Here is a 25,896-nt window from a genome sequence, read left to right as displayed (position 1 = left end):
GGCCGTTTCTTAAACGAGCCTGGTTTATTTCAGTTAACTGAGCATTCGCGAGTCAGACAATTTATGCTTAACTAAGAATAATGCTTGGCCTGCGTCCCAATGTACATCCTAAATTCTATGTGATAATTTTATGTGAGTAATTTTCAATACTATTTATTTAGGGTAGATACTATTTCACAGCATCTCAAATTATGTGTTGAACCTGTTAAAATCTTGTGGTGGACATTTAATTTAGGCATTTTAGCAATACCCTGCTAAAAAAAATAAAAAAATAAAACAATAGAAGCCCAATAAAAACCATCACAGAAATTCCAGTGGTTTCCATTAAAATACCATTATGAACCATTAGCTTTTTCCAGTAAAACATTAAAAAATTCCTTTTGGTAGTGTGTTTTGGGCATTTTTCCAATAGGATTTAACATCCCACCAATAGAATCCATCACATACCAGTAGACACCATTATAGTTTCCATTAAAACCAATACAATTCCCATTATAACCATTAAATCCATTACATTTTCTATTGTGTTTTGGGCAGGGTATACATACAACCCAATCAAATACAGTACAAACATATAGTGAGAGAAAACAAAATATATGATGAATTATTCACAAGCATACTAAAGATTTATACTAAGACAGAAGTGCAACAGTGTGCTTCTGGTGTTTTGACACTCAGGTCTGCCTGAACGCTATACAGTCTCCCACAGCGTTTGATATTACAGGCTGGACAACTCCCCTAAGAGCTCTCAAATATCCATGGATACCATCAACACTGCACTGGGTGCATACCTTCAATGCACCGCTGTGGAACAATCCAGCTGAGTCTAAACATTCCTGACCTCAGGTTCGATCATTATTCAGAAGATAAAGTGTGACAGAGGAATAAAAATATCTCATATTTCATATACAAATATATTTTCTCTATTCAAGGAGAAAAAAAAAAAGTCTGATATATAAGAAACTGCAGGTAAAATATAATCCGGACCATTGGAATAATGAACATGGTATACCTATACCCAGGAATACCTATGTGATATGGAAAATCAAAAGAGAACTTTTCAGCAAGGTGAGCATATCAATTCATCATCTTTTGCAGAATTTGTTTAGAATTTAGAGTGTAAGTTGTTTGGCAGAAACATTAAGATTTTGTGGATTTTTTAAGTTCTTAAACCTTTTTAGTAACTCATCAATGTGATAAGATTGATATATTTAATGATATTCTGATTTTAGGGGCATCTAACTAAAATGAAAATAATACTACCTGATGTATATCACAGAAAATACTAAAGCAGTTATTAGAATTACCTCTATAAATGTGAATAATAAAGTTGTTTTTGACTTTGTCAGATGCTGATTCGGCATTGATGGATTCAGAGATGGGAACACTCCTAAATTATATTGATTGTGTAAGAAGCATTTCTTATGATATTTCCAGACATTGAAAGCTTTTTACATTGTGGAAACTTGTACTTTTTTAGCCTTTTCACACAGAGATCACTTAAAATGAATAAATAAATAAATAAATAATGGTGCAGAGTGTGAAACAGTTTTCACAAAGAAATTGCTAGTAAATTTTATAATTACAAAAAAACATCATACAACATTGAATTAAACCTGAAATTTTGAAGTATAAACATTGAAATAGTACTTTTTTTTTTTTTATACAGTGTGCATAACTCTCTTAAAAATATGTGCCAAATATAAGTACAACAAGAAAATAGGTTCTGCTTTTAGTGTTTAAAAAAATGAATGCTTTTTCTCTTAAGCTGTTCACCCTTATGGTCTGGCCACACTGTTTTCTGTACTGTCCAGCAGATGGAGCAGGAGTATTTCCAGACATTGGAATCCTCACCAGATCTCTGTCGTGGGCTTCCAGGACTTTTAAGATACAAAAGAGAGTCCCAGGAAAGGATGTACAGTCCTCAGGTAGCCATTCATTTGATCACTGCCATGGTAAAAGTGTAACATTTTATAACATTTTAAATTTGAATAAAATTAATACTAAAATACTTTCAAATCACATGAGCCAATATTTTATTCACAATAGAACATAGATAACATAACAAATGTTTAAACTGAGAAATGTGTACAATTTTATGTACAAAATGAGCTAATTTCAAATTTGATGCCTGCTACAGGCCTCAAAATAGTTGGGACGGGGGCATGTTTACCATGGTGTAGCATCTCCTCTTCTTTTCAAAAAGGTTTGAAGACGTCTGGGCATCGAGGTTATGAGTTTCTGGAGTTTTGGTTTTGGAATTTGGTCCCATTCTTGCTTGATATAGGTTTCCAGCTGCTGAAGAGTTCATGGTCATCTTTGACATATTTTTCGTTTAATGATGTGCCAAATGTTCTCTATAGGTGAAAGATCTGGACTGCAGGCAGGCCAATTCAGCACCCGGACTCTTCTACTACAAAGCCATGCTGTTGTAATAGCTGCAGTATGTGGTTTTGCATTATCCTGCTGAAATACACGTCATCTGGAGGGAGCATATGTTGCTCTAAAACCTTATATACCTTTCAGCATTCATAGTGCCTTCCAAAACATGCAAGCTGTCCATACCGTATGCACTTATGCACCCCCATACCATCAGAGATGCTGGATTTTGAACTGAACGCTGAAAACACGCAGGAAGGTCTCCCTCCTCTTTAGCCCGGAGGACACAGCGTCCGTGATTTCCAACAAGAATGTCAAATTTGGACAAAAATAGAACACTTTTGCACTTTGAAACAGTCCATTTTAAATGAGCCTTGGCCCACAGGACACGACGGGGCTTCTGGACCATGTTCACATATGGCTTGCTTTTTGCATGATAGAGCTTTAGTTGGCATCTGCAGATGGCACGGTGGATTGCGTTTACCGACAGTGGTTTCTGGAAGTATTCCTGGGCCCATTTAGTAATATCAATGACAGAATCATGCCGATGAGTGATGCAGTGTCGTCTGAGGGACCCTAATACCACGGGCATCCAACAAAGGTCTTCGGCCTTGTCCCTTATGCACAGAGATTCCTGCAGTTTCTCTGATGTTATGCACTGTAGATGATGAGATTTGCAAAGCCTTTGCAATTTGATGTTGAGGAACATTGTTTTTAAAGTATTCCACAATCTTTTTACGCACTCTTTCTAAGACATCCCTTTTATAGCTAATCATGTTACAGACCTGATGTCAGTTAACTTAAATAGTTGCTAGATGTTCTCCCAGCTGAATCTTTTCGAAATTTCTTGCTTTTTCAGCCCTTTGTTGCCCCGTGCCAACTTTTTTGAGACCTGTAGCAGGCATCAAATTTGAAATGAGCTCATTTAGTGGATAAAAGTGTAAAATTTCTCTGTTTAAACATTTGTTATGTTCTCTATGTTCTATTGTGAATACAATATTGGCTCATGTGATTTGAAAGTCTTTTAGTTTTCATTTTATTCAAATTTAAAAAATGTCCCAACATTTCTGGAATTCGGTTTGTATAAAATTGTTGATTTTTATTTTTTATAAATAACTTATTTTACCCAGCCTCAACAGCAACTGGACTCTCCAATATGCTGTCAGTTCTGTGGTTTGAGAGCTTGGCCGCCTCTGGATCCGGTTTATGCAGAGACACGAGAGGTTTGTCTCTTGAGAAAGGATGCAGCTGACACTGACACTTACTGCTTCAGAACTTTTTTCCCCTTAAGTTTATGATCTTCTAATTGTACTTCAGGACTTCTGCTGTGAGAACTACAGAGAGTTGTTTGAGATTGTGGTCCATGAAAAGCATCTAGCTATGAAACGTTCTGATGCAAGGCCTAGTGGACCTGCTCAACTAGATGACCCCTTCATCACTGAGGACGAAGAACTACAAGAAAGAGGAAAACACAGGTTTGTCTTGTACAATACACTTGTGTTCAGACATCAGTTTTTTTTTTTTTTTAATAAACTAATAATTTTATTCAACAAGGATGCAGTGAATTGACAGTGACAGTAAAGATGGTAAACTGACAGGAAATACATTTATAAACTTACAAAAGATTTCTATTTTAAATAAATTCTGTTCTTCGTTTCCTTAAAAACTTGTCTCAAGGCCACTGAAAATCCAGCTTTGCCATCACAGGTATATATATATATATATATATATATATATATATATATATATATATATATATAGAAAGCTGTTATTTTAAAATTTGAATAATATTTTATCATATTACTATTTTTATATGTTTTATAATTGGTGAACATAATAGACCTCTTTGAAAAACATTAAAAAAAAATCTTACATACCGACATGGCATATAGGCTACTATGTTGTAACTTAATCATAGTATGAAAATGTAAAATATGCTTTCACAGAATTAAATGATTTGTTTACTTGTTATTCCCACCTTTGGCTTAGTTTCAGACAGCAGCAGAGAGAGATGCAGAGATATGACAGAGATGCTCACTCCAGTTTATTGGCATCAAACAACAGTGAGTATCCACATAATGTGTTGGACAGGATGCCCATGGATGAACCATTAACAAAAAATGATAAATTCTGTCATTATTTACTACCCGTTATCCAATAAAACATCACAATAAAAGCATCACAAAAGTGGATCAAATGACTATATTCTATAAATCTTATGAAGTCGTACAGTAAATTTGTGTGGTAAATAATACGAAATATATTTTATTTCATGATGATTTTATTTCATTATTTCTGGATGTTAACCTCTCACCCCCTCATTTGTTTCTCCACTAGACGTATGTATTATATGCAAAATACCATCCAGATAATTTGTCATTTAGGTTGTGCTCAATGAATGTATCTTTTTATCAACAGGTACTTCAAGAGCTAATTGGTGATATTAGCAACGTTTTGTTCACTGATAAAATTTTGACTGTTTCTGATATCAAAGATGAGGGGCAGTCAGGGCCTAATGGTTAGAGGGTCGGACTTGAAGGTCATGGGTTCGAGTCTTGGTACCGGCAGGGATTGTTGGTGGGAGGAGTGAATGACCAGCACTCTCTTCCACCTGTAGTAACCACGACTGAGGTGCCCTTGAGCAAGGCTATCAAAGCACTATTCTGGGGTGTGTTTCCCAAAAACAACTATGGTTGCAAGTTCCGTCGTTACCAATAGAGTTCAATGGAACTAACGACCATAGTTAGCTAACGATGCTTTTGGGAAACGCACCCCTGTACTGCTGTATGTGTGCACTTGGATGGCTTAAATGCAGAACAGAAATTCTGAGTACGGATTACGTGTCACGATAATGGCAGAACACTCATAACTTCTTCGTTACTCTTCCTAAATGAAGATTCTGGTACCTGGGCAAACAATGCAAGAAAGAGGTGTTGCCAAAGAGCTGTATCTAAGAGTACAGCAGACTCCTCTCAAATCTGAAGAAAATGCAGTTAATTATGCAGATTGTCAGAGAGCAACAGAATCTGTTTCCAGTTTCTGCAGCTGAAGCATGTGTCAGATTATCAACACGATCTAGATCAGATCGCAGTTTTTCAAAGATCGGTTCTCATCAGCAGCGTTGTAATTTAACTTTGTAATTAATTAAGATTTTATTTTTGCCGTTTTATGCCTTTACTTTGATAGGACAGTAAGTGGACAGAAAGCGAAGGGGACGAGATTGGGAAAGGTCCGTTAGCCGGGACTCGAACTCGGGACATCTGAAGCCCAACGGCACCCACAAGACTATCGGCACAAATTTAACATTTTAAGACTAGCAACACTGTTCTGTGTTCTCGATTTTAACCTAATTCACAGTTCACTAATGGTTTTGTAGGCTATAATTAATAATTACATGCTTTTATGATCATTAAGACTTTTAAGATCATTCAACTTTGTTGAGCGAAATTTGTTTTGTTTTAATTTGGAGAGTTGACCGGGTGGGTGAGAGCAGAGGATTTTCCAAGAAGTCCAAAAATAAGGGCCACCCTAGTGTACATGTATTCAATGTGTAAGGAAAATGTTTTTTTTTTTTAATAAACTAATAATTTTATTCAACAAGGATGCAGTGAATTGACAGTGACAGTAAAGATGGTAAACTGACAGGAAATACATTTATAAACTTACAAAAGATTTCTATTTTAAATAAATTCTGTTCTTCGTTTCCTTAAAAACTTGTCTCAAGGCCACTGAAAATCCAGCTTTGCCATCACAGGTATATATATATATATATATATATATATATATATATATATATATATATATTAAAATAGAAAGCTGTTATTTTAAAATTTGAATAATATTTTATCATATTACTATTTTTATATGTTTTATAATTGGTGAACATAATAGACCTCTTTGAAAAACATTTTAAAAAAATCTTACATACCGACATGGCATATAGGCTACTATGTTGTAACTTAATCATAGTATGAAAATGTAAAATATGCTTTCACAGAATTAAATGATTTGTTTACTTGTTATTCCCACCTTTGGCTTAGTTTCAGACAGCAGCAGAGAGAGATGCAGAGATATGACAGAGATGCTCACTCCAGTTTATTGGCATCAAACAACAGTGAGTATCCACATAATGTGTTGGACAGGATGCCCATGGATGAACCATTAACAAAAAATGATAAATTCTGTCATTATTTACTACCCGTTATCCAATAAAACATCACAATAAAAGCATCACAAAAGTGGATCAAATGACTATATTCTATAAATCTTATGAAGTCGTACAGTAAATTTGTGTGGTAAATAATACGAAATATATTTTATTTCATGATGATTTTATTTCATTATTTCTGGATGTTAACCTCTCACCCCCTCATTTGTTTCTCCACTAGACGTATGTAATGTATGCAAAATACCATCCAGATAATTTGTCATTTAGGTTGTGCTCAATGAATGTATCTTTTTATCAACAGGTACTTCAAGAGCTAATTGGTGATATTAGCAACGTTTTGTTCACTGATAAAATTTTGACTGTTTCTGATATCAAAGATGAGGGGCAGTCAGGGCCTAATGGTTAGAGGGTCGGACTTGAAGGTCATGGGTTCGAGTCTTGGTACCGGCAGGGATTGTTGGTGGGAGGAGTGAATGACCAGCACTCTCTTCCACCTGTAGTAACCACGACTGAGGTGCCCTTGAGCAAGGCTATCAAAGCACTATTCTGGGGTGTGTTTCCCAAAAACAACTATGGTTGCAAGTTCCGTCGTTACCAATAGAGTTCAATGGAACTAACGACCATAGTTAGCTAACGATGCTTTTGGGAAACGCACCCCTGTACTGCTGTATGTGTGCACTTGGATGGCTTAAATGCAGAACAGAAATTCTGAGTACGGATTACGTGTCACGATAATGGCAGAACACTCATAACTTCTTCGTTACTCTTCCTAAATGAAGATTCTGGTACCTGGGCAAACAATGCAAGAAAGAGGTGTTGCCAAAGAGCTGTATCTAAGAGTACAGCAGACTCCTCTCAAATCTGAAGAAAATGCAGTTAATTATGCAGATTGTCAGAGAGCAACAGAATCTGTTTCCAGTTTCTGCAGCTGAAGCATGTGTCAGATTATCAACACGATCTAGATCAGATCGCAGTTTTTCAAAGATCGGTTCTCATCAGCAGCGTTGTAATTTAACTTTGTAATTAATTAAGATTTTATTTTTGCCGTTTTATGCCTTTACTTTGATAGGACAGTAAGTGGACAGAAAGCGAAGGGGACGAGATTGGGAAAGGTCCGTTAGCCGGGACTCGAACTCGGGACATCTGAAGCCCAACGGCACCCACAAGACTATCGGCACAAATTTAACATTTTAAGACTAGCAACACTGTTCTGTGTTCTCGATTTTAACCTAATTCACAGTTCACTAATGGTTTTGTAGGCTATAATTAATAATTACATGCTTTTATGATCATTAAGACTTTTTAAGATCATTCAACTTTGTTGAGCGAAATTTGTTTTGTTTTAATTTGGAGAGTTGACCGGGTGGGTGAGAGCAGAGGATTTTCAAGAGTCCAAAAATAAGGGCCACCCTAGTGTACATGTATTCAATGTGTAAGGAAAATGTTTTTTTTTTTTACTTGATGGTTACACCACATAACATTTTTATGTGTCGTTAAGTTTGAACTTTTTTTTTTTTTTTTTGGAAATGGTATAAATGTTGATGCCAACAATGCAAAGACAACATTTCTAAGAATTTGGCACAGGCATTTTAAACTTTTCAAATATTTTCTTTATCATGGACAATATTATATGCACTGACCCCTATATTCCATTACATCATATCATGTGTAAATGATATTACATGATAAAAATCATTATTCCGTAACATACCTGGAAAGTCTGTTGCCAGAGTGTATGCAAGTCACTGTAGTTAGATAGGAATAAAGGGAAAGTAAAAGTGCTTTCATATTTCACAAGCCGGCATTTAAAACTGCTTAGACATTTTTATTTGTTTATTTGTTTAATATGTAGGATAAAATTTAATGACTTCAAACACCTGTTTCTCATAGTGTGAAATTATTAGTTTGTGTGTGATGTGATGTGATATAGTTGTTACGGGGCGAACGAGACGTGAGACGTGCAGATCCATTTGCAAACTTTATTCCAAGACGTGGTCACAAAAAGGCAAGAGTCAAACAATGGCAAACAGGTATAACAGGCAGTGGTTTTCAATCCTGGTCCTTGGCACCCACTGCTCTGCACATTTTGTATGTCTCCCTTATTTAACACACCTGATTCAGATCATCAGCTCGTTAGGAGAGAGATCCATGAACTTAACTGCATGTGTCAGATAAGGGAGACATACAAAATGTGCAGAGCAGTGGGTCCCCAGGACCAGGATTGAAAACCACTGGTGTAACAGTCTGTGTAGTGTGAGAGTCCATGTGGTGAGCGGGTGACCTCTGGTGGTGAGTGAACGGAAGTTCATAGACTGGATTCGTGACAATAGTAAAACAGAGATGTTGTAAATTAATGGTTTCTTTCCCCAGATGTGCCTCATGATAAAACAGTCATCAGTTTCCGGCTCTCCAATTGTCCACCCAGTGAGGATGCTTGGAAAGTTAAAGAGTACATGCATGTGGACGAGACCTCTGGACGATGGACACATGAGTCTTCTAATCCGGGGTCAATTCAGTTTGGTTTATCTCATCACCAGGTGACTGATCATAATCTACTGTGTTAAAGTTGTATCATCATGCGCATGAACTAAACACGCTGGTCTCTTTTTTTCAGTACAATTCAAGTTTCTTGGAGAAGTACTACTCTAATGGAGATAAATTTCTCACCGTGTTTCCAGATGCTTCTGCGCAAGTTTTGTATCCTTTTGATAATGTGAAATACTAAATGAGTCCTTTTAAGCAGCATATATACTCATCCATTATTACTTAACCTTATAAATCTTACTGTACCATATTTGATACACAAATTTCCAAGGCCTCTAAATGATCAACATGATCAAAACTTTGTTGAAAAACCTGTTGTACACAATCTACTGCATGCCTTCTGTCATCTGATTGATAGTTAATATTTTTTAGTAAGTAAAAGGCCTTTAAGTATCATTTATATTGTCCCACTTCAGGTTGTGTTACACGTCTCTTTTATGTAAATCATCTTGTAAGTATATGTAAGAATAACCTTTATATTGTTAGTAATGTTTCAAGATGAATACTTACCGGACTGAAGCTATTTAGGTTTACTTGATTATCTATCATATGCAAACTTAAAAAAAAAAAAAGTAATTATTAATTTCTAGGATTGTCTGTGACTTTTTCATTAAGAGACAAAACACAAACTAAAACTATTTTTAAAGTGTACAAGTATAAGGGCAAGAGAGTGGTGCAATGAATCATCAAAAACTATGATTTTAAAGTAATCTGAAAATGGATTTAGTCTATTACGTGTGCTGTTGTTTGTCCTTATTGTCATGGCTACAGCTATCCCTCAGGAAACTTGGCTCTCATCATTCTCAGCAGTAAGAAGGAAAGGATCTGTATCATACATGATGACATGCCGACTCCTCTCTGTCCAGTCAGAGCCCTCTTTCAGTCTAATGGCAGAGCCACTTGTTACCATAGCAACGGCAGCATTTGGTAGGGTTGATTGCTATTACACTGACACAGATCTCAGTGTCTCAAGCGGAATGATTTTTTTTTTTAAACATTTTTATTGAACTTTTTCTGTTGCAAAGTTTAAACCAGTATGTATAACAAACAAATTGTCCTCTCCCCTCCAAAAGGAAAAAAAAAATCTAATAAAATAAATAAAAAAGAGAGAAATATATTACAAATAACACATATTGGCAAGAACAATAACAAAGTATAAAATTAGGACAATTCCTTAGCCCAGGCAAGGTCCAGCAGGCCCGCTCTCAGTCTATCGGATTTGGGAGTCTCCAGATAGTCAAAGAAAGGGTTCCGTATCCAGCCATTGATTTAATGTGGGAGGGTCCGCTTCAATCCACCTGCTCAGAATGCATTTCCGAGCCAAATATAGTCAAATGTGGAGGAGGTCTCTATTCTGTGGATCTAAGGAAATCCCATCACTGAGGACAAGGATACACATCTTTGCTCCAAACTGCAATGACCGTTTGAAAATTGAGTGTATCTATAAGATCCCAAAAACGCTGTATATGTGGGCAGCTCCATAGGCAATGGTACAATGTCCCAACCTCGGATTTACATTTGCCACACAAATCAGAAAGCCTTGGGTTCATTTTATGTCTGACCTCCGGTGAGATATACAATCTGTGCAAAATCTTAAATTGTCTTTCCCAAGCAGAGTTGGAGGCTAGACCCAGAATGGATTTGCCACAGATCTCCTTCCATGACTCCACATCAATTGCGCTGCCCAAATCAGTTTCCCACTTTTCTTTAAGAGTATTCAACAAATCAGACTTAGGCTGACAGAGTAAATTGTATACACATCTCGCAACAAATTTGGTCTGTTTGTCAATTGCTAATAAGGATTCAATAGGTGAGGTTCCAAAGCCACCTGGGTATTCTCTTAATTTAGCCAAAATAAAATTCCGGGCCTGCAAGTACTTAAAGTCCAAATCAGATAACTCATATTTACTCTTCACCTGTTGGAACGAGAGAATAGCGTCGTTCTGTATAATATCTCCCACTACTAAAATACCCTAATTCTTCCAGCCAGCAAGGCCGGAATGAAGGCCGGGGGGGGGAGTCAAGGTTAGAGAGGGGTTAACAATGAAAATCTGTTTCCATTCCTCACGCTTTCTAATCGGTCTCATTACATTCACCATGTTCCTTAGAATAATGTTGCCTCTAATTTTAGCAGGTGACATATATAGCAAGTTAGATAGCGGAATCCCATTCAATGTCGCTGCCTCGCACCCAATCCAAATAGAATCTGGATCGTTTATGAATCATTCCAAAAGAAATCTAGTCCGAGCAGCCAGCAGATAAGTTGAAAAGCATGGAGCTGCTAGGCCGCCTGCTTTGACAGGGTAACACAACACACTTTTCTTTGCCCATATGAATGAAATTATTGATCTATTTAAATCGGCTAGGGCTTTTTCCCCCAACTCTAATAGGAAGCATCTGAAATACATAGCGAAGGTGCGGAAGAATATTCACTTTAATTAAATGAATACGACCTACCAACGATAAAGATAGGCCGCACCATGTCTGCAGGTTATGTTTCACTGATTGTAAAAGAGGGACAAAGTTTAATCTACATAGCTCTAATAATCGAGGAGAGTTCATTAAGCCTAAATAGGAGAACCCTGCCGGGGACCAATGGAACGGTTGCGATATGTTGGGGTCTGCTCTATACGCACTATTAAGGGGCATAGCTTCACTTTTTGAAAAGTTTATCTTATATCCGGAGAACAAACTATACTCATTAATCAGGTTTATCAGCTTGGGAATGGATTGCTTAGGGGATTCCAGATACAACAAGACATCATCAGCATATAATTTTATTTTTAGCATAACCTCTTTAATATTTACATCTTGCTTTATATCAATCGCAAGAGGCTCCATTGCAAGAGCAAATAATAGCGGGCTCAGGGGACAGCCTTGCCTGGTCCCTCTGCCTATATTAAAATTATCTGACCTAACACCATTAGTGATCACTGCCGATAGGGGAAAGGTATATAATATCTGAATCCATTTAATGAAATCCTCGCTTATTCCAAATTTCATAAGTGTGAGAAATAGGTAGGGCCACTCCAAGCAATCAAACGCTTTTTCAGCATCTAGAGAAACTATCAGAGCTTTAGAGTTATTCACAGACAAGAAATGTATGATGTTAAGAAACCTTCTTACATTGTGCGAGGAGAACCTCCCCCGAATAAAACCCATTTGGTCATTGCTAATAATAGAGGGGAGAAGGGCCTCCAATCGTTAGGCAAGGACTTTGGCGAGGAGCTTAACATATGCATTTAGGACCGATATAGGCTATAATTATAGGATATGAGGAGCAATCCTCCGGAGGCTTCCCCTTTTTAAGAACTAATGTGATATTAGCCTCCCTCATTGAGGGGGGTAAGACCTCTGCCTCAAATGAATGTAAGATCATTTCATACAATGGGACAGATAGAACATGCTCAAACTTTTAAAACATATTGTGCACTGAGGCCATCAGGACCGGAGCCTTATTATTGGGAAGAGAATGAATGCTGTTCTTAATCTCACTAAGTGTTATTGGATTGCCTAAGGCTGCTCTCTGCGATAATCTCGCAAAGAACACATTCAGGTTCCAAATCTGTACAAAATTGTGAAGAATATAACAACTTATAAAAGGATTTTAATCTGTTAATTACTTTATCAAAATGTAAAGAACCATCTGAATCTCTTATACATGATATATTCTGCGACAGACTCCTTCCTCGAATCAGATTGTCCAGATAACGGTTAGGCTTATTCACGATTTCATACATTCTTAAGCGGAATGTTTATTGTTCTAACTGAGGAGGGGACAGTCTGAAACGCTTAAAGCGGTAGTTCAATCAAAAATGGAAATTCTGTCAAGATTTACCCTCATGTCATTCCAAACCTATAGGATTTTCTTTCGCCTGTGGAATATAGAAGAACATATTCTGAGAAACGTTTTGCTTACTGTTTGGTTACCAACATTTTTCAAAATATCTTTTAAGTCATACAGGTTTAAAGTCACATGAGGGTGAGTAATTGATGATAGAATGTTTATTTTTTGGGGTAAACTATCGTGACTTCCACGTTTCCATTTAGAAACACAATCAAAGATTTTTTTTAATTAATTTTGTCGTCTATATATTTTCTTATATTATTACAGCCAATGATGCAGGGAATGCTATTAATTTAAGATTTTTGTTTTAATTTTTTTTTTTGTTAAAACCTGTCTACACACAAACAGATTTGCATTTAAAAGATTAAAAAAGCACAGCAACATTAAGCCATTTCATTTTAACATATATCATATAGCATTTATTAATCTAGTGTTAATGTTCATTTCTTCATACCCCAGTACATTTTTAACTTCAGATTCATTTAATGACCTCATGTCATTCCAAACCTATGAGACTTAAGGTGATTTTCGAAACACAAATGAAAATAGGCAGTGTTTCAGTGGATGAAACTTTTGACTGAAAGTCCAAACAACCAGAATATTGACGATTCACATTTTTCAAAAATACTTTTTTAAATGTAATCCTTATGTATCAAGTGGTTGAGTACAAGTTTTCTAAATAGACATTATCACTTTATAAGACATATTGGTAACACTTTACAATAAGGTGTCATTTGTTAACATTAACTAATGTATTAACTAACATGAACAAACAATGAACAATGCATTTATTACACTATTTATTAATATTTGTTCATGTTAGTTAATGAAAATACAGTTGCTCATTGTTCATTCATGTTGCATTAACTAATGTTAACAAACACAACTTGTGATTTTAATAATGCATTAGTAAATGCTGAAATTAACATTAACTAAGATTATTAAATGCTGTAGAAGTATTGTTCATTCTTAGTTCATGTTAACTAATGTTGTTAACTAATGTTAACCAATGAACCTTATTGTAAAGTGTTACCAATACATTTAATTAAGACATTTATTCAGTATTGATCAATGCACATCCATAGAGCACATAAAATATAGCAAACAGAAGCTCAAACATGGTCAAATGTTATTGTACGTTTTAAAGTGTAAAAGTTTTGGATTCATTGGGTGTCAATGGATAGACAAAGTACACTGTATATAAAAAAAAAAAAAAAAAAAAGAAAGTTGAGAAAACTTAAATTGAAGGCAACCAGCTTCAGCAGATTTTTGAGTTTTCTCAACTTGTTTTAAAGTTTATACAACAAAAAGTTGAGAAAACTCAAAAATCTCCTAAAAAATAAGTTGAGAGAACTCAAAAATCTGCTGAAGCTGGTTGCCCTAAATTTTTAAGTTTGCTCAACTTTTTTTTTTTTTTTTAACAGTGTAGATCAGGGAATATCAAAAGTAATTTTAATAAATCAATACAAAATATTGTGTTCCGAAGAACAGAAGACTTATTGGTTTGAAACAACATGAGGGTAAACAAATGATGTCAGAATTGTCTTTTTTATTTTTATTTTTTACAGTGTAGTAACTAATAATCCCTCAGGTTAAAAGTATCTCAGTTAATTGAACGGCAAAAACACAAATGACATAACTGCATGGCTCTTGTTTCCTGCGGAGCAGGTTGAGTATGGATGCTTGGGGTGGACGGAGTCTAGATGAAGGCGGGAGAAGGATCAGATCATGGAGCTGGACAGACCAGGCTCAAACCCCAACACCCCTGAGACCACTCTTTCTGTCACTCAACAGAAATATAGGGGTACGAGTTCTTGGGCAACCGTTGGTGTTTGTGTCATTTCTTGCTTCTGGACAGCAAGCCAGATTCAGAGTAGGCAGCTGTGAGCTGGTAAGGAAGTACACAAGTCTTGTCTTTTTAATTTGATCTCCAATTTTAAAGACAGTTTCTTGATCCGTCACACTTGCTACTCAACTCAATTTCGGTCCAGCTAAATATTGTGTCTGCCATGTCTTTGCTTATAGTCTAAAGAACACAACATACCTCCTCAAGTCTTCATGTGTAAAGAGGAACTGGTACTTCTGGCATGCAGGGTTGGCCTTCACATGGCTCTGATACGGTTACAGCAGTGCCAAGCCTTCCCATCCAGCCCAACACACCTGCGGGTCAGACCTCCACCTTTCCTCCACTCGCTGGTCCGAAGGTTGAGGAGTTTAAGCCACAGAGTACAAATGGAAGAGCCAGACAAGACCTTTATCCAGCGCTGTCTGCAGGCCTGTCCATGAACTGACATGCTTGAAAAAGCATACAAAACATGCTGGAGTAATTTGACTTGACTATAGGTTTGAGGAAAAAAGTTGTCGATGTCCCTTGTCAATATTTTAATGATGTATGAAATACTACTCAGACAGAAGTGACTTTCAAACACAGCTGCTTTCTGTTGCGGTCAATGTGGCAAATTCATGCAACCAACTACAAGCGGTTTCAGAATCTGCATAGGGAATTCTTTTCGCACTCATACTAACTTCCAAAACAATCTCATGGCAAATCATAACTACTTTATGTTGTGGCTCATTCATAGGTTTTCATATGGTCTGCCCCAGTGTTATATTGTGAAACATTCACATTGTACAAATTCATACAAAATTGTCACCTCCAATGGAATTCACACTTCGCCTAGAGTTTGATTAACAGGTGATCTGACCAATCATAACGCTGAATCTACCAGTTTGTCTGACAAACAAACCAGACTGGACGGTAGTTAACATCAGTGGACTTGAACTTGAAAAATGGTGTGAATTGACGTCTTTCCGTGGTTGAAACAAGATACCTTCTGATATTCATTCATGTTTATTTTGTGCTATAACTAGAGGAAGAGATGATCAGTTCACATGCCGCTTGAACTGAGAGCTACAGCAATCTGTCACGACACATTAAAGAGCAACAAAATGGTATTTGTTTGAATTTCTTAAAAAAAATGAAAGTTGAGACTTCGTTTTATTTCAAAAGTAACCGGCTCTTTCTTGTCTGTCGTTGTGTTGTCAGTGTTCTCTTTGCTCCGCGATGTATTTTTTTTTACTGCGTAAAAACATGATGCAACAGTAATTAAGGGTGGATGGGTGGGCTTGTGAATATGCATACAAAAGCTGGCCATAAGCGATTATTTATAGTTAGTCTTTTATACACCTATGATTTCGCTTCAGAAGACATTGCTTTATTATTGGAGTTGTATGGATTATTGTCATGATAGCTGTGTGTGTCAACATTTGGGCAATCAATAACTTACATTATATTATAATATTTACTTATATTGAAAAAATTAAAAAACTGTTCATGTTCATGTGAAGAATGATAAAAATATTATTCATCTGCAATGGCATGAGGGTAAGGAAACAATGAATTTTAATTTTTGGATGGACTATCCCTTTATCCCGTTATCAGATAAAGGCTGATTCACACCTGTAACAGTAACTATAATGGCATCCACATAAGGAATGATAAGATTCTTTTTATTATAAGCGTATGCTGTAGTTTTGTTGCCTGCCTGTTTTTACCATTCATTAACTGGAAAAAATTGCTCCGAAAATGAATTTAACTATATTGTTCCTCTGTGGCACTATCGTTATAGCTGTGGTGTGGACTTTGCTATTCTCATAGAATTAAACATACATTTAACTTTATAGCTATCATCCTTGATATGAGCAAGCCTTAAGCCTAGGTCTCGACTAGTCCTTTTTAAGAGAAAATTTACAACATTATTTTAACCTAATCAACATTACACAAACTGACCTAAATGTTTTACTAGTACCCACCATATTGTGTGTTTCAAGTTTTTCTTTCTCTTTGGAGTGTTACAAGCCGTTTGTGCATAGATAAGATCCCTGAAGTTGCAAAGACTAAAGTCTCAAAACCAAAGAGATATTCTTTATAAAAGTTAAAGAGTCGACCACGCCCCCCTAAAACGGCTCATTCAAACACACCCCCACATGTCTATGTCATGGTGTGGGGAGATTTGCAGAACACCGCCCAAACGAAGAAAGGCGGCGGGACTTTTATTCTTGCTGTAGTACTGTTGCTGCCGCCGGCGCCATGTCCTGGAGACGCTGTGTTTCGTTGTGAAAGCAAAACTATTTTAGTACTTTGGCTTCCAAAAGAGGACACAACTAGAAATCAGTGGTTAAGTTGTATTTACAACACTGTTCCAGAACAGTTCAACCCAAATATTAGAGTGTGTGCAGCACATTTTACGGAGGACTATTTCCTGAACCTAGGAGTAGCCTGCCAGATTCTCAAAGACTGTTTCTATAAAGTGGGGCAATTCCAACTTTGCAAGGACAGTCTGGTGCTTCTGACTCACAGCCTGTAAGTATGTTTTCATATTTAAAGAATTTGCCACAGACTATTCAAACGCAAGTTTTGAGCTGTGTAGAGTAGTGCTTGTTGTTTGTCGTTTCTCCATTCACAAATGCAGACATGGTAATGTTTACGTGGCGCAATGCAACACGACGCTTAAAAAGATAGTATAAGTCATTATAATCAGTAATTATGTCCCCACTGGATGCAACAAATGCTTCGTTTATGAGTTTTACTGTTTTCGTGTTGTCGCGCCGGGACACGGCCGGGGAGTCGACTCCAAAAGAGACGATTCCTCGACTTTGAATAGCTCTAGAGTCAGAGTCGTCTCCAGCACTGGAATCGACTCTCGTTGTGAGTCGACTCAGAAATCGCAGATGTCTTCACTGGTTCTCACATCTAAGTGAGAATCTAAGAAGCATGAAGGATTTTTAGAAATCTTGGCCAACTGAAAAGTATGAAAATGAAAAGTATGAGCATGTACAGCACTCAATAATTAGTTGGGGCTCCTTTTGCCTGAATTACTGCAGCAATGCGGCGTGGCGTGGAGTCGATCAGTCTGTGGCACTGCTCAGGTGTAATAAGAGCCCAGGTTGCTCTGATAGTGGCCTTCAGCTCATCTGCATTGTTGGGTCTGGCATATCGCATCTTCCTCTTCACAATACCCCATAGATTTTCTATGGGGTTAAGGTCAGGCGAGTTTGCTGGCCAATTAAGAACAGGGATACCATGGTCCTTAAACCAGATACTGGTTGCTTTGGCACTGTGTGCAGGTGCTAAGTCCTGTTGGAAAATTAAATCTGCATCTCCATAAAGTTGGTCAGCAGCAGGAAGCATGAAGTGCTCTAAAACTTCCTGGTATACGGCTGCGTTGACCTTAGACCTCAGAAAACACAGTGGACCAACACCAGCAGATGACATGGCACCCCAAACCATCACTGACTGTGGAAACTTTACACTGGACCTCAAGCAACGTGGATCGTGTGCCTCTCCTCTCTTCCTCCAGACTCTGGGACCCTGATTTCCAAAGGAAATGCAAAATTTACTTTCATCAGAGAACATAACTTTGGACCACTCAGCAGTAGTCCAGTCCTTTTTGTCTTTAGCCCAGGCGAGACGCTTCTGATGCTGTCTGTTGTTCAAGAGTGGCTTGACACAAGGAATGCGACAGCTGAAACCCATGTCTTGCATACGTCTGTGCATAGTAGTTCTTGAAGCACTGACTCCAGCTGCAGTCCACTCTTTGTGAATCTCCCCCACATTTTTTAATGGGTTTTGCTGTGAGTGAACGAAATTAAGTGAGGATCCGTTTGCAGTGCAGTCCGTGAGCGGTGCAGAAGCAGCAGCACGGGCTCATTGTGCTTTCACATAAGACACGTTTGAGTGCGCTGTGATTCGCTGCTGTTTAAACGGGCTGTGCACACGTGCGTCGGATAGCTGGAGTTGTCGCAGAAATGACTTTCCCCCCATACTTTTATCCTACGTGAAGGTTACTTTAGAAATAAACAACAGTCATAGTAAATTAAGTTTGTAATTATACATGGTTCTGTGACAGCTTTGTAGTTTAATCGATGCTTTGTTATGCGATGTTATGTTTAATGCAATACAATTTGGTTTTCCATGGTTAACCTAGGCTATTTGTGTTCAATCATTAACCTTAAATCATTAAAAACTCACATAATAAACAAGAATAAAAATCAATAAGTTCGCATTCGTATGCATTTACTCGTTTACTAACTGCTTGTTTTCTTAAAAAAAAAAACAACACTAGCTTTTCTAATCTTTTTGTATTCCATCTATGGTTTCTTTTTAGTTATTATACAATTAACAAAAGCAAAAAAGGCCTCTAACACTAGCTTGCTCTATTCCTTTTCTATTCTATCGGTTTTCCTTTTATTAGGCTATATAATAATAAAAAAAAAAAAATGTCTGCACTAACTGAGACTTGTTATAGCACTTGCATATATTGCTCTTTTGTTGATTTTGATTGCTTCCATTATCCAAAGTGACTTACAAATGAGGACAAAGTGTCTGCTAAATGACAAAATTTATGTATTTTTAATATCAATGCAATGCAAGACAATAGCGCCAACCCCTGACCATTATAATGTGAAAAATTCCTAGCTAATTTAAAGGTTATGTCACCGCTAAATTGAGTGATTTGGACAGTCACGCTAAATTGAGTCGTGGAGTCGACTCCGAAAAACCTGGAACCGAACACCCCTACAATACAGTAAGGGGCGTAACATTTCCTCTCACGCTTGAGGTATTCGGCCAATCTTACGCACTGGATAACTGGCCAATCAGAGCACGCCTAGCAATGTAATCTTTAAAAGGAACACTCCACTTTTTTTGGAAATAGGCTCATTCTCCAACTCCCCCAGAGTTAATAAGTTGAGTTTTACCCTTTTGGAATCTATTCAGCTGATCTCTGGGTCTGGCGATAGCACTTTTAGCATAGCTTAGCATAGATCATTGAATCCGATTAGACCAGTAGCATCGTGTTTAAAAATGACCAAAGAGTTTAGATATTTTTCCTATTTAAAACTTGACTCTTCTGCAGTTCTATCGTGTACTAAGACCTGCGGAAAATGAAAAGCTGTGGTTTTCTAGGCCGATATAATTAGGAACCATACTCCCATTCTGGCGTAATAATCAAGGAAGTTTGCTGCCGTAACATGGCCGCAGCAGGTGCAGTGATATCACGCACAACTTTTCATTTTCCGCCAGAAGAGTCAAGTTTTAAATAGGAAAAATATCTAAACTCTTTGGTCATTTTTAAACGCGATGCTACTGGTCTAATCGGATTCAATGATCTATGCTAAAAGTGCTATTGCCAGACCCGGAGATCGGCTGAATAGATTCCAAAACGGTAAAACTCAACTTATTAACTCTGGGAGAGTTGGAGAATGAGCCCATTTCCAAAAAAAGTGGAGTGTTCCTTTAATCAAAATCTGAAAATTTGCTTCCTCTGGAATGGCATTCCTTCTCTGATGACGTCGATTTGACTGCTTTGGCAGAATATCCTTAACCACGCCCCTCCGACTGTTAGGTTGCTATGAGTGAGAGACAGAGAGAGGAGGAGCACAAAAATAACACCACGCCCTCTATTCGATATTCCGTTTCGGCTGGAAATACGTCACTACACTGAAATAAAGTCAGTAGTAACTTCCGGTTCATAAGGACTTTAAGCTGAATCTTTTTGTACAGTGAAAATTGTGCATTTCAATAACCAAAATACGATAAAGCTTACATTAGACAAAATACATTAACTGTAAATCTCAGTTCACAGTTGGATTCTAGATGGTGATAAGCACATAAAACTTCACCAGAAGTGATCTGGGTAAGACCAGAATAAACCCAATTCTGCACTAGGTTAATGGCATTACAGGACAAATGGGTGAACAATGATATTTCACTGCATGTTTAATAAAAAGGAAGTCATTTCTAACACTAAAGTATTATTTCAAACATTAATTACAACAATACTCTTGTAATTTTCTTTCAAATGTTTTAAGACTGTAAAAAGCATTTGCAAGTCTGTTCTTCTAATAAAGAACAACATTTAGTTTTATAACATTTTATTTTTCTTTTAGTAAACATTTTAAGCTATAGAAAGCAATATAAAATCCAGGGCTCAGAAATATAATTAATGTTACTTAGTTGTTAAATCAACATGATGGGGGTTGGGTATATAAGTTAGGAGCTTCTCATATCTACTTATTGAATAAAACAGACCAAGAGTTAGCCGTACAGTAGGAAAGAAAAACATGCCATCATAAATTCTGTTGACTGAGCTAACTGGACTAAAATGAAAATGGGAGTCATTGTGAACATACATCCTGACCTGAACCAAATGGTTATTGCACAAGAGATGGGATGCAATCATAATTATATGGCCACTGTTGTTGCTGTAGATCCCACACCAGCATCTGTAGGTGGTGCGTCTCCGAGGGGCATGGTGAGGAGAACGCAGAACATCGGGCGTGCGCTAGTAGAGTATCTACTTTCAGCGCAAACCTTCATAAACGTCACCTCACAACCGTAGGAGAGCTTCACCTCAGAACTAAAAGACAATGTGGAAAAAGTAAATTAATTCATTTAAAAGGGGAAAAAGCAATATCATTAGTCATCCGCTTTAACTCACTATTTCATGAAAATGTATACTCATATAATCCACTGTACAAAAAAAAAAAAAAAAAAAGTCACTACACATTTTTGGCTCAACTACACTTAGATTAAGAGAGCAGTCGAAACATTAAAATTCAATTAAAAATCTTTTTGTCAGTTTTATTGTTATGTAGTTGCTGCTTACCTATTAAACTACTGTTCAATATTTTTTATTTACTGTAGCAACTAAAAGAGTGCATCAAATTGATCAAATATTACAGTAATGACATTTACAACATTACAAAATTTGTATTTTAAATAAATGCCGTTCTTTTAGAACTTTCTACTCGCCAAATCAGAAAAATTTTATATTTGAATGATTTCAAAAGTATCATGTGACACTGCAGACTGGAGTAACAACTACTGAAAATTCAGCTTTGCCATCACAGGAATAAATTGCATGTATAATGCATTTAATTCAAAATCATTTTAAATTGTTATAATATTATTATAATTTTTTTTTTTTTGTATTTTCAATCAGTGCAGTCTTGATGAGCATAAGACACATTAAGAAAATATTATACTGACCCCAAACTTTATAGTGTATACATTATAGATAGTAGTTTTTTATTTTTATATCAGCATCTAAGACTATCTTTGTGTCAAAAACTAGTACATTATAGAAATCTTTAAAACAAAAGACAATATTTTAAATAATAGAATTTCGTTTAATACTTGGTAGGGTTATGATGGTTAAACATACGTGGAAGGGTCATCGGCTCCATTCAGTGAATCAGAGGCAAGGTTACGAGCGATGGTGTGGAAGTGTGTCCATGTGCACGTTCATCTTCATCTCATTCTCCAGAATTTGGACTAGCTGCTGCATGGAAGGCAGGTGGCCTGACTCTAGCTTGGACCAAACTGGAACATCTAACCAAAAAAATACCCCAAAATAGCGTTACCATAGTGATAGTGCAACCATGCCATTTTGCTAACTTCCACCAGACTAAACCACTGAATTAGGCTACCGCCACACTGCTTCCCTTTAAAAACGTCAACAAACTTGTATGCTTAGCATGTCTAATGGACAGAGAGCGACTCTAGTTCTTCTGCTTTAATAATTTCTTACATAATACATTTTCTATGTGCTGCTATTCCATAAAAAAAATTCCCTGAGTTAAGACAGATTATGTTGTTCTGAAAGGGGTCATAACAAGGAATCTCTAAATTATAAAAACATTCAGTCATCCCATTTTACAAAAAGGAAAAAAAAAAAAAGGTGAAATACTATAATATGCATACCACAAATAAAATAAATGACTATTATTGTTATAAACAAATATTACATGAACATAAAAATGTTACACACATTTACATAATAATATAAATACTCAAATTTTGAATCAAATACACTTACCATTGAGTGTGATTTCAAAAGCACCAGTAGACATACACTGATTTTCGATCATATTGCTGAAGAAGAACACCATCATACAAGCATATATCTAAAAAAAAAAATTAATAAATTGTATGTGTGTGTAATATATATAAGCATTTCTGCAGCTAGTTTGTTTGTACGTGACTATTTTGTGGATAGTTTATACATGGCTTGTGCTAATTTTTCAAACTGAAACACAAAAATCAAAGAAAGCTGAAGGTTAACATTTTTCTTCTGTACTTTGATGCCTACATTTCAGAAATAGTGCAGAAACAGTCAGGTGAACATTAACATGAGAGCTTGCTCTTTGGTCCCTAGTGCATTACATTTTCTCCTATAACCACAAACGTCACTGAGGTAACAAAGTTACAGACTAATGAGCTCCATGGGGAAAATGTTTGTATTTGGAACATACTACTCAAACAGGTTTTAGTTAAGAACTAAAATCTAAACCACCAAATGAAAATATCTCAACAAGAAAAGTCTGAGGTCTTGCCTTATTCTCCTGACTCCAAACCCAGAGACCTGGAGCCTGCATGCCAAATAGAACAAATGGATCCTTGCCCACAATGATCACACCGATTAACAACAGCTTAAACATAGACAGAAAGGAAGCAAGGTGCCTGGAGGAAAGTAAAAAATAAATAAATAAAAAAAGGGGAGAGACACTATATAAATAAATAATTCATACACAAATACACACACACATAAAATAGTTGAATTAGTAGTATTATTGTTGTAGTATAATTACTGTTTTTTTTTTTTTTTTTACAGAAACACTAAATGACCAGCAATGTCTCAAGCACTTTTTTTTTAATTTATTTTTTTAATAAGACAAATTATTTTCATTCATATATGGTTGGCACATTTAAGCTCTAATTACTGAAGTTTTATCATTAAATTATTATTGGTGCTCTGTTATTAATAATGCTTCTTATTATCAATGTTAAAAACAATAAATTACATTTTAAACTGAAAACAGCCATTTCAAATTCTAATACCATTTCACAATATTACTGTATTAATTTGATCTGTGAGCACATACATGCAGATTTTGTGAGCAGGATGGAAAAAAGCTGTCATTCCAGTAAACACTGTTCAAGCCAATGATGATTCTTTTGCAAAGGTGTGTGATTGTGTGTGTATTTGTGTTGTATACACGCGTGTTTATACACACACTTACTTTTTAAACTCTTGGCCATGAGGACAGACATGTAAGTGGTTTGTAAGCGATTACCTGTAGATAGGCAGAGGAAGGTAGTTCTCTCCTTCTATGCGGATGTCTGGGTACCGCTGGTACAAAACCTGCGTGTACTCCTCAAACACCCGCTTGTATCCTCAGGAGACACTGCAGAAAACAAACAAGACGATGAAGACACACCTCAGAGCATTTGGTTCACAACTACATTGTGCAGTAACTACATAAACAATGATTTCCATTTCAGATTATGATAAATTAACTACCATTGGACACTAGATGTTACAGCAGCCTCAAATTGGCTTCATAAATCCATAAAAGCTGCATTATTAAACGCGCAGCGTCTCAAATGACTAAGTGCAAGCACACAGACATAGACACTAATGGGCTAATCCTCAAATGACAGCCCTCCACTTAACACCGGATTACTGGCCGATTATAACATCCTGCTGAGGTTATCTGCGAGACTACTTGTGCCATATGAGACAAATTAACGCTTCTGTCTCAGTATTACTTTATTCCAGTAAGCGTGGTTCATATCTCTGCAGGGTTAATCACGTGTCAAGCCGCGCTGTGCTACTGTCAACACACTCAATGTCAAACACTGGACGGCCTGTTCCGGGGACCGACCGACATAAAAAATGCCCAAACCCTCACTCACCAAATCTGGAATTTGAGAAGTGGACCAGTGGCAAATTGAACCTTCATTTTCTTGACGCCACTGTTATCCGCAGAGGCACTGTAAAGAAAACAGGCCCATAATATTACCACCGAGAGAGGTAACCAACGCATCTTCCCCAAGACGATTGATTACTGAACTGAAAAGCAGGAAGTGGTGTACTGAATTTCATACGGGTAATCCAGGAAGTCACGCTGGGATTGGTTGGCGACTGCTTGACGTGGGGTCACACATTTTGACTAAGAACATCTTGGCGTTTCAACCACTGTAACCTGTTCACAAAAATAAATAAATAAATAAAAATAAATAAATAAATAAAAACCTTGTCCCGCATCATCTTTTTAAATGCACGTTAAATGCAATTTGGTCTGGTCTCTTCCCCACAAATATCTATTAACAAACATGATAAAACGAGCCAAAATCGAAAATAAAGCTTTTTTGAACGATTTCTGTAGGCCTACCTATCTCAGAAAAAAAGTCAGAATCTAAATAAATACTATTATTAAAAAAAATAATAATAATCTTTATAACAAGTCAAATTATTTTTCATTATATTTTTATACACAAATAACATCGATTTTTTTTATGATACTTATTTTTTATACACAAATGCAAATGTTTGGATAAGAACTGTCCATTTAAATAGACAATTCCTATGTTTTGTCTTTGATGAGCATAAAAAAGCAAAAACAAAAAATCTTTGAAAAGTAAAAAATACTTTGTTTATCCGTGTATAGTGTATAAATGTATTATTGTTGTTATTATTATTACATGATATTGTTCCTGTTGTTCTGCACTTTGTGCAATGTTATGCAAGTCGTTTTGCATAAATAGAAAAAATAAAATAAATAAATTAAATTAAATAAATCTAAAACAATTCAGCTGTTCAGTATGTAATCACCATGCATTCAAATGTCCCAGTTCAGCTAATGAATGGATAGTAATTCAAAATTGTGTCAATACATCAAGTCTCAGCAAAAAAAAATGTTTATATATGTTAATTTAGATTTGTTTGGAAAATAATATAACTTAATATTAAAATATAACTATTTTTAAATAAAACATTGAATTATTAAAAACTTACACATTTTTGAACAATTACAATGTAAGTTTTTTTTTTCAGTTAGCTAGTAAACTACACATTCTGAACAATTATAGTTTTAAGCAGTGTATTAGTAG

General features: G+C 36.2%; 2 protein-coding genes across 2 annotated transcripts; one reads left to right on the top strand and one right to left on the bottom strand.

Annotated features, from left to right (window-relative positions):
• Window positions 1-26: 26 nt before the first annotated feature.
• LOC131521557 (glutamate-rich protein 6) lies at window positions 27-19,658 on the top strand. The gene is made up of 14 exons (XM_058746404.1): window positions 27-132; window positions 679-1,068; window positions 1,350-1,408; window positions 1,815-1,928; window positions 3,510-3,602; window positions 3,697-3,854; window positions 4,369-4,442; window positions 6,091-6,133; window positions 6,420-6,493; window positions 8,918-9,084; window positions 9,162-9,244; window positions 9,863-10,018; window positions 14,607-14,829; window positions 14,964-19,658. Exons 2-14 carry the CDS (start codon window positions 1,038-1,040, stop codon window positions 15,222-15,224), a joined length of 1,536 nt encoding a protein of 511 aa, XP_058602387.1. The 5' UTR covers window positions 27-132; window positions 679-1,037; the 3' UTR covers window positions 15,225-19,658.
• A 1,042-nt stretch (window positions 19,659-20,700) lies between these two features.
• selenot1a (selenoprotein T, 1a) lies at window positions 20,701-24,872 on the bottom strand. Its single transcript, XM_058798533.1, has 6 exons — window positions 24,700-24,872; window positions 24,078-24,188; window positions 23,337-23,463; window positions 22,820-22,907; window positions 22,166-22,332; window positions 20,701-21,358 (listed from the first exon to the last, which is right to left on the bottom strand). The coding sequence occupies exons 1-5, from the start codon at window positions 24,828-24,830 to the stop codon at window positions 22,208-22,210; spliced, it is 582 nt and encodes a 193-aa protein (XP_058654516.1). The 5' UTR covers window positions 24,831-24,872; the 3' UTR covers window positions 20,701-21,358; window positions 22,166-22,207.
• Window positions 24,873-25,896: the final 1,024 nt, after the last annotated feature.

This window comes from Onychostoma macrolepis, chromosome 02 (assembly GCF_012432095.1).
Source record: "Onychostoma macrolepis isolate SWU-2019 chromosome 02, ASM1243209v1, whole genome shotgun sequence".
Lineage (NCBI taxonomy): Eukaryota > Metazoa > Chordata > Actinopteri > Cypriniformes > Cyprinidae > Onychostoma > Onychostoma macrolepis.
The sequence above is the reverse complement of the archived record's forward strand: the minus strand, read 5'-3'. Positions and strand labels throughout refer to the sequence as shown.